This window comes from Leucopleurus acutus (genome assembly GCF_964270905.1).
Source record: "Leucopleurus acutus genome assembly, chromosome: 17".
NCBI classification, from domain to species: domain Eukaryota; kingdom Metazoa; phylum Chordata; class Mammalia; order Artiodactyla; family Delphinidae; genus Leucopleurus; species Leucopleurus acutus.
The window spans coordinates 55865605-55876051 of record NC_139159.1 but is presented as its reverse complement, the minus strand read 5'-3'; the positions used below and the strand labels follow the sequence as shown (position 1 = coordinate 55876051).

At 37.5% G+C, this 10447-nt stretch overlaps 1 protein-coding gene across 1 annotated transcript in view; it reads right to left on the bottom strand.

Annotated features, from left to right (window-relative positions):
• Positions 1-364: 364 nt before the first annotated feature.
• EBAG9 (estrogen receptor binding site associated antigen 9) overlaps positions 365-10447 on the bottom strand; it is a 31056-nt gene continuing 20973 nt past the window's right edge. The window contains exons 7-8 of the mRNA XM_082858322.1: positions 4624-4715; positions 365-1069 (exon numbers count right to left, since the gene is read on the bottom strand). Of these exons, the coding sequence (XP_082714448.1) occupies positions 949-1069; positions 4624-4715 (213 nt within the window). The 3' untranslated portion in view covers positions 365-948. The remainder of the gene's footprint in view (positions 1070-4623; positions 4716-10447) is intronic.

Sequence of the window (10447 nt, the reverse complement as noted above, 5' to 3'; positions counted from 1 at the left end):
ATAAATCAATAACGTTACCTTAGTCAACAACATAGGTAACCTGTATTATGTCAGATATATAAAACTGATACAGAAATTATCTAAAAGCTTTGAAATAGTAAAACTGAAGGCTATATGCATTTGTAAATTAATACCTTTTGGTGGCGAGGAACTAAGGTACGTAAAGATACCATAACATCTTAAAATCTACAATGACAGGGAAAAACTACTAATACTAGCTTTTAAAACTCACAAGTTATAATAATGTAAAACAAATTTGCCATTTTAACTGATTTTCAATATGTTTATACATGTAATATAAATGACAAATATGTATAACAACACCATCTGAAAGAAAACAATGATGTACAAAATGTTTGTACTAAATAAAATTATTGCATTTAATGTCATTTTCTTGAAAACTGAAATTACCAGATCCCTAATGAATACCAGTTCAAGTTAAAGGAAATGTGTGCCAATACCAGCTTCTGACAACAAAAATAAGAAGTTAAAGCTCTGCAAGTCTGTCTGATTTAGGTCAGGTAATCATGGAAACAAAAGAATATTTAAAATTATTTATTTTATCATTATGCACATTGAAGGAAAGCATTATAGACAGCAGAGTTCTTTCCCACCATAAAATTTACACCCATTTAATTAGCTAGAAACACTAGCTTGAAGAGGTACTGATATATTCCATTTGTAATAATTTATCTACAGCAAACAATGGTCTTACAGTTGGAACATGTTGAAGAAAATATTGTCTCACAAGTCTTTTGTGTTGAGTCTCAATCACCAAGAGTTCAAGGGACTTTGAGAGAATCCTGGTGTCCTGTATGGCCTGATGAATGCATCAAAATCAAGCAGAGTATCTGTATTCTGGAAATACTCTTAGCTCCATACAAATGTTGCTTGGGTTGTGGAGCTCATATTTCTCCCACTGGCACTATGCATCTGAAGGACATTTTGTTATGAAAGTTTCACACCAATTTTGTTTTGTTCCTTCTTCATTAGCCGCTGTGCTTCCTTTTCCATTTTCTTCCTTTGTTGTTCTGCTGCTCTCTTTTCTCTGTCTGCTATCTTCTGCTGCCTGAAAAGAAACATATTCGTATTTTTACTTTTAGAAAACACTACACAGGTAAAATGGCGAATAAATTCCAGAAAGAAACAGCACTGTCCTTTTATTATCATCAAATTTAAGTTTAAAAAGTCTTCATTCTTCTCACTGCTTTGAAATTTCAAAGATTTTCAAAAACAGTATATATTTTTTTAATCTTTAGAACATGACTTACAAAATAAAAAAGGTATTATCTCTGGTTCAAAAATAAGTAAAATGGGGGCTTCCCTGGTGGCGCAGTGGTTGAGAGGCCGCCTGCCGATGCAGGGGACACGGGTTCGTGCCCCGGTCCGGGAAGATCCCACATGCCGCGGAGCGGCTGGGCCCGTGAGCCATGGCCGCTGAGCCTGCGCGTCCGGAGCCTGTGCTCCGCAACAGGAGAGGCCACAACATGAGAGGCCCGCGTATCGCAAAAAAATAAAAAAAAAAGTAAAATGGGGCATTCAGGTTAAGTGAAATGTCCAAAATCATAAGATTAAGGTTAAGAACCCACATCTCCTGATCCCTCTTCTTCAGATTATTTTCACTAAAACACTACTTCCATTGGACCACACCTTCTTTTTGGTACCATTCAGAAAAGCCTGATATTTAGGATTAAATATTCTGTTATTATAATAGTTAAAAATAGTCAGCTAAAGGATGTCAAGAACACAGATGTACAGAGCACAAAGCAAAGAGAAAATGGAAACCTAAGACATGACTTCCAACTAGAAGCTAGAAATCTATTTAAAGATTTGACTAGCTCTACTAATGAAGGGGCAGAATGGTGGGTATTTACTAATTACACATTATGAAATACCTTCCCCCCAGTCCCTCCCTAACTCCACTGATCTAGAATCACTAAACCCCTCTATATTTATTGATTTTTTTAAATTGAAGTAGAGTTGATTTACAATGTTCTGTTAATTTCCACTGTATGGTAAAGTGATTCATTTATGCATATATATACATTTTTTTAAATATTCTTTTCAATTATGGTTTATCACAGGATATTGAATATAGTCTGTATACTATACAGTCGGACCTTGTCATTTATCCGTTCTATATATGGTAGTTTGCATCTGCTAACCTCCAAGTCTCAATCCACCCCCACCCCCGCCCGGCAACCACAAGTCTGTTCTCTATGTCTGTGAGTCTGTTTCTGTTTCGTAGATAGGTTCATTTGTGTCATATTTTAGATTCCACATGCTCTATCTTATTGATTTGTATGGGAAGTGGGAGTAGGAGTGTGGTGATGAAATAGGAGAAAGAAGAACAGAAGTTGGTCCTGGGTCTGAAGGTTCAGGATATGAGAAAGTAAGTCAAGAAGCACACAAGGCTGAGGAAGGAAGCTGTAGGGCACAGCTGGGCAGCAGATAGGCAACACTGGATTATATAGAGAAAAATCTAGTGTGGATTACCCATATATGGGACAGCTCAAAGCTGCTATAGTGAGTGAAATGTATATACACTTCTCAATCATACTTACAAATGGGAGTAAGCAGAGGTATGGATGACCAAAATTCAAGAAAGTAGAGAGCCTTAGTTTGGGCAACATTTTGACCGTCACCATCAATTAACTAAAATTTCAAAAGAATAGTTTTAAAAAATCTACTTTTCACTAGCTCTGCTCACTTTCAAGCAAAACTGATATCTGCACTAAAAACATCAAAATGTCTGTGGCAAAAAAAGAAAGAGAAAAAGAATTAAAAAGGGCTGGCTAGGTTACAAACGTAAGATAATCGAGCTTTGACCTAGTTACTAGCTGATATATAAACATCAACAATTAATATTTCTGGTACAAGAGGCAACTTAGACATTAATGCAGACAAAATATATTTTTCCTGTCCAGATACATGTCTGGAATCACTAAGGTACCAGAATCTTTTTCCTTAATGATACTGATCATAGTACTGGCAGTATTTAAAGTTGCAGTGGGGAACAGGCTAGGTTAGAGGCTATGGATTATGGATACACTTTTAAAATTCTCAGTGTTATCCTGAGGGCGGTAACAACATATGGAAGTGTTTTTGGCTCTACTTATGCAACCTGAAGCAAGAAACATGTCTATTACTGACTAATAGGCTCCCTCTCCCAAGCTGTCATATCAAAAGCACTAAGTTTGAGTTTTTTGGTTTTGTTTTGTTCAGGGTGCAAGAAGATAGGGTGAAAAAGAAAAGGTTTTTGTACAGTGAATGTTCAGCTACGTGTGAACTCATAAACTCTACAGTGTTGGCACTAAGATTACTGGATTCAAAATGAATAGCTCCTTCCTTTATCATCCTTGTGGTTGATGACACCAATCATCACTAGAATCCCCAAAATGTTTAAAATACCCAGACTTCTGTATCTATGATTTATCCAAAAGAAACAGAGTAAAAAATAAAAAATGAAAAAATAAGTGACACCTTTTTTGAAATCCATGCAACATAAATGTTTACACTATTTCCTTTATACTGAATAATTATCAAGCAGGAACTAAATATTTAAAACTCTCACAAATTTACTAATGTGACCCCTTCCTGTTTAAAAAAAAAAAATGCTGAAAACAGTAAGGACAAGATCAAAAAAAGGTCAGCCTTAACTCCCAGTTATTTAACTATACCCTCTGCTGGTTGTTCAAGGTAATTATAATTTATTGGTAAAGACAGGAAAGGACAACACAAAAATGAAATCAGCTGTTTCGTTAAGATAGTCAAATAAAGAGTAATTCATTTTCTATCCCAATTATAAAAGCCATATTTGAAAAAAACACATTTCTATATTTTACTTTATCATCTTGAAAAATGCAAAAGTAATTTAGATACATTTACATATCTGAGTTTTCATCAGTGATGACAGTCACAGACTCTCTCAAGGTAAATTTTCTTTTTGACCTAATGTGGTAGTAGCAAGAATTAAGTTACTGCTCACAAAAACAAAAAAATAAGAACATAACCAACAAAAACAAACTTGAAAACCTCCAGAATAATATTTTCTGTAGAGCAGGCAGTAAGTATATGACTTATGTCATCTACCTCAGGGCTTTCAAGTACATAAATTGAAGTACACATACAAATGTAGAGTACAGCACAAGTTATTTTCAAATAGCAGTGCTATTCACTGCTCTATTCAAATGAGCAGTGCTGGCACTATGCCAGACCACGGGGAAACAAAACTAAAGGTATAACTTCTGACCTTGAGAACATACATTGTTGTGACTCACATTTCACGGCAGGACATTTCAAGAGATAAATATATTTTATAGGGAATGAAGTATAAAGCATATAGTTCAATATGGTGTATATATGTAAAAGGTCTCATTCTCCATTAATAAATTATTCTTTTGTATCTATATTGCTTTAAATTGTTGGTTTCTGTGAGGTTTTAATCATATAAAATAGCATATGTAGTCTGAAATACAAAAAAAACTATCCCATATTATCAAGGTTCAAATGAGAATGACGAAAAATACAACATTTGGCAGAATAAGCTTTCTTGACCTTAAATGCGACATGAACAAAACCAGTTCTTCTACTCAGGTTGCAGTGTAAATATTACTCAAATACCTCAGAACTTCTTCGGCTTGCCAGGCCGCATCTTCTTCTTCTTCCCATGCATTGGTATTTTCCTGCCAGGTATCCAAGTCACCTAATTCAGGCTACAATAAAACAAAACAAAGCAAAATTACAATGGTCAAGAGCCATCCTTTTTCCACTCAGTGGTCAAGACAGTATTTTTGTTTAAAAGAATTTATTTTTTTATTTATTTATTTTTTGGCTGTGTTGGGTCTTCACTGCTGCGCGCGCGGCTTTCTTAGTTGCAGTGAGCGGGGACCACTCTTTGTTGCGATGCGTGGGCTTCTCATTGTGGTGACTTCTCCTGTTGCGAAGCACGGGCTCTAGGTGCGTGGGCTTCAGTAGTTGTTGCTCGCGGGCTCTACAGCACAGGCTCAGCAGTTGTGGTGCACGGGCTTAGCTGCTCTGTGGCATGTGAGATTTTCCCGGACCAGGGCTCGAACCCATGTGCCCTGCATTGGGAAGCGGATTCTTAACCACTGCGCAACCAGGGAAGCCCAAGAAGAGTATCTTTTAAAGCATAACTCAGACCTTGTCATTGCCCTGTATCTTCTCCACTTTCTTAACACATCCTATATAGGCTCAAATGATTGCCCCTGGTGTGCCTGGAACTGAGGGATTTCCTGAGACGCATGACCTTCCATACTCAACAGTCCTGGCAAGTCCAGGTTTCTTCCTATTTTATGTTTTAAACGATACTCCTTTTATATTAACTTTTCTTTTTTTGCCTACTTTAGTTTGGAATAGACAAGAATAGAACATTTGTTCTCTCTGTTATCTCTCTTTTCAATAAGAAGAAGGAGTGGGGGGTGGAGGAAAGAGAAGAGACAGACTGATCCCAGGCTGGATTAGAGATGCCTGACTGGACTACTCTGTGCTGGGGAGATGAACTGGAAGAACCAACGTCTCCAAACTAGCATAGTCATCTCCATTTAAGCACAAGTAATTTTCTAGATTTTTCAGTGGCAGTTACTCTCTGGGTCCCAGGCAAAAATGACAAGTCAGGCAAAATTTACTCTTTATTGGAGTACTTCTATATCGTGCTTCCTTTTGCCTGTCTTACTTACTTGATACCATCGGGCTGGCCACACTACCTTCTACTATTCCCCAGGCCAGACCTCTAAAAGTTCACTTTTTCCTTCCACAAACAATGAAAATGCTCATTCTAGAATGTTTAGTTGGTGGGGAAATAATTACATGCATAAAATAACTGGCATCAAGCTGTGAACAGATTTATTATATTCTCTTTTGAGCACTTAGACCTAAAACCGAAATAAAAAGTGTTGAATTTTCTGCTCTTAACCATAAATGAGATACAATCCACTGTTAAAAAATTTTTTTAAAAAATTTCTGATTGTATGTTTAATGTAAATTTCTAAAAGTAAACTAGCTAAATCAAAGAAAAGGATTTTCAAAGTCACTGAATGACTCTCTTGAAAAGTTATACCAACTTATTCTCCTGACAGCAGTAGGTGGAAGTCTTGTTTCCTTGTTTTTTGTCAATACGAGTAGGTAATTGCCTTCTTTTCTATCTTTGCTAATATGTTAAGATTTTAAATGGTGTCTTGTTAATTTACTTTGAATTTCTTTGAGAACTAATAAGATCAAACTTTTCTTCACGTTAGCAGGTATGTCTATTTCTTATTTGTAAATTTATCCATTTTTCCACTGAGGTGTTTGACTTTTAGTGTATAAAACATTTAGATACAAAAAAGGTGAAATGACTATGACCATAAAAAAAAGAGTAACTGATCCTTTAGTAGAGACGGTCTTCTAAGTAAAAAAGAAGTTTTAATTAACAGATTTGCTACATTAAAAACTAAATACATCTGCCCATCAAAAACATCCAAACTAAATTATAAAGCCGATAATAAAGTGAAAATTGTAAACGATGACAGAAAAGAGTTAATATCCTTAGTATAAAAAGAGCTATCACAGAATTAGGAATTCTGTGGATTCCTAATCCACAGAAACTATGAGATAAAAAAAATATTTATTGTTGTTCAAGCCACTAAGTGTGGGGTTGTTATACAACAATGGATAACTAATGTAATCAAGCAGTCAATAATTACTAATCAATAATTAATCAATCAAAACATACTTAAAAGCTAGGGTCTGGGGAGGGGTCTGGACAGTGATGTGTTTTAAAAAGTTCAAAGGGACAATCATCGACAAGAAGACACTGGAACTCACCAAAAAAGATACCCCACATCCAAAGACAAAGGAGAAGTCACAATGAGACAGTAGGAGGGGCGCAATCACAGTAAAATCAAATCCCATAACTGCTGGGTGGGTGACTCAAAGACTGGAGAACACTTATACCACAGAAGTCCACCCACTGGAGTGAAGGTTCTGAGCCCCACGTCAGGCTTCCCAACCTGGGGGTCCGGCAACGGGAGAAGGAATTCCTAGAGAATCAGACTTTGAAGACTAGTGGGATCTGATTGCAGGACTTTGACAGGACTGGGAGAAACAGAGACTGCACTCTAGGAGGGCACACACAAAGTAGTGTGTGCATCGGGACACAGGGGAAGGAGCAGTGAACCCAGGGGAGACTGAACCAGACCTACCTGCTAGTGTTGGAGGGTCTCCTGCAGAGGTGGCAGGAGGCTGTGTGTCACCGTGGGGACAAGGACAATGGCAGCAGAAGTTCTGGGAAGTACTCCTTGGCATGAACCCTCCAAGAGTCTGTCATTAGCCCCACCAAAGAGCCCAGGTAGGCTCCAGTGTTGGGTTGCCTCAGGCCAAAAAACCAACAGGGAGGGAACCCAGCCACACCCTTCAACAGTCAAGTGGATTAAAGTTTTACTGAGCTCTGCCCACCAGAGCAACAGTCAGCTCTACCCACCACCAGTCCCTCCTATCAAAAAACTTACACAAGCCTCTTAGATAGCCTCATCCACCAGAGGGCAGACAGCAGAAGCAAGAAGAACTACAATCCTGCAGCCTGTGGAACAAAAACACATTCACAGAAAGAGACAAGATGAAAAGGCAGAGGGCTATGTACCAGATGAAGGAACAAGATAAACCCCCAGAAAAATGACTAAATGAAGTGGAGATAGGCAACCTTCCAGAAAAAGGATTCAGAATAATGATAGTGAAGATGATCCAGGACCTCGGAAAAAGAATGGAGGCAAAGATCGAGAAGGTGCAAGAAATGTTTAACAAAGACCTAGAAGAATTAAAGAACAAACAAACAGAGATGAACAATACAATACCTGAAATGAAAACTACATTAGAAGGAATCAATAGCAGAATAACTGAGGCAGAAGAACCGATAAGTGACCTGGAAGACAGAATGGTGGAATTCACTGCTGTGGAACAGAATAAAGAAAAGAGAATGAAAAGAAATGATGACAGCCTAAGAGACCTCTGGGACAACATTAAACGCAACAACATTCGCATTATAGGGGTCCCAGAAGGAGAAGAGAGAGAGAAAGGACCAAAGAAAATATCTGAAGAGATTATAGTCAAAAACTTCCCTAACATGGGAAAGGAAATAGACACCCAAGTCCAGGAAGCGCACAGAGTCCCATACAGGATAAACCAAAGGAGAAACACACCGAGACACGTAGTAAGCAAATTGGCAAAAATTAAAGACAAAGAAAAATTATTGCAAGCAGCAAGGGAAAAATGACAAAATAACCTGCAAGGGAACTCCCATAAGGTTAACAGCTGATTTCTCAGCACAAACTCTACAAGCCAGAAGACAGTGGCATGATATACTTAAAGTGATGAAAGGGAAGAACCTACAACCAAGATTACTCTACCTAGCAAGGATCTCATTCAGATTCGATGGAGAAATCAAAAGCTTTACAGACAAGTAAAAGCTAAGAGAATTCAGCACCACCAAACCAGCTCTACAACAAATGCTAAAGGAACTTCTCTAGGTGGGAAACACAAGAGAAGAAAAGGACCTACAAAAACAAACCCAAAACAATTAAGAAAATGATCATAGGAACATACATATCGATAATTACCTTAAATGTGAATGGATTAAATGCTCCAACCAAAAGACACAGGCTTGCTGAATGGATACAAAAACAAGACCCATCTATATGCTGTCTACAAGAGACCCACTTCAGACCTAGGGACACATACAGACTGAAAGTGAGGGGATGGAAAAAGATATTCCATGCAAATGGAAATCAAAAGAAAGCTGGAGTAACAATACTCATATCAGATAAAATAGACATTAAAATAAAGAATGTTACAAGAGACAAGGAAGAACACTACATACTGATCGAAGGATCAATCCAAGAAGAAGATATAACAATTATAAATATATATGCACCCAACATAGGAGCACCTCAATACATAAGGCAACTGCTAACAGCTATTAAAGAGGAAATCGACAGTAACACAATAATAGTGGGGGTCTTAAACACTTCACTTACACCAATGGACAGATCATCCAAAATGAAAATAAATAAGGAAACAAAAGCTTTAAATGACACAACAGACCAGATAGATTTAATTGATATTTATAGGACATTCCATCCAAAAATAGCAGATTACACTTTCTTCTCAAGTGCACATAGAACATTCTCCAGGATAGATCACATCTTGGGTCACAAATCAAGCCTCAGAAAATTTAAGAAAATTGAAATCATATCAAGCATCTTTTCTGACCACAACGCTATGAGATTAGAAATGAATTACAGGGAAAAAAATGTAAAAAAACACAAACACATGGAGGCTAAACAATACGTTACTAAATAACCAAGAGGTCACTGAAGAAATCAAAGAGAAAATCAAAAAATACCTAGAGACAAATGACAATGAAAACACGACAATCCAAAACCTATGGGATGCAGCAAAAGCAGTTCTAAGAGGGAAGTTTATACCTATACAAGTCTACCTCAAGAAACAAGAAAAATCTCAAATAAACAATCTAACCTTATACCTAAAGGAACTAGAGAAAGAAGAACAAACAAAACCCAAAGTGAGCAGAAGGAAAGAAATCATAAAGATCGGAGCAGAAATAAATGAAATAGAAACAAAGAAAACAATAGCAAAGATCAATAAAACTAAAAGCTGATTCTTTGAGAAGATAAACAAAATTGATAAACCATTAGCCAGACTCATCAAGAAAAGAGGGAGAGGACTCAAATCAGTAAAATTCGAAATGAAAAAGGAGAAGTTACAACTGACACCGCAGAAATAGAAAGCATCCTAAGAGACTCTTACAAGCAACTCTATGCCAATAAAATGGACAACCTGAAGAAATGGACAAATTCTTAGAAAGGTATAACCTTCCAAGACTGAACCAGGAAGAAATAGAAAATACGAACAGACCAATCACAAGTAATGAAATGGAAACTGTGATTAAAAATCTTCCAACAGGGCTTCCCTGGTGGCACAGTGGTTGAGAGTCCACCTGCCGATGCAGGGGACATGGGTTCGTGCCCCAGCCTGGGAAGATCCCACAAGCCACAGAGTGGCTGGGCCCACAAGCCATGGCTGCTGAGCCTGCGCCTCCAGAGCCTGTGCTCCGCAATGGGAGAGGCCACAACAGTGAGAGGCCCGTGTACCGCAAAAAAAAACACAACAAGTCTTCCAACAAACAAAAGTCCACGACCAGATGGTTTCACAAGTGAATTCTATCAAACATTTAGAGAAAAGCTAACACCCATCTTTCCCAAACTCTTCCAAAAAATTGCAGAGGAAGGAACATTCCCAAACTCATTTTATGAGGCCACCATCATCACCCTGATACCAAAACCAGATAAAGATACTACAAAAAAAGAAAATTACAGACCAATATCACAGATGAATACAGATGCAAAAATCCTCAACAAAATACCAGCAAACA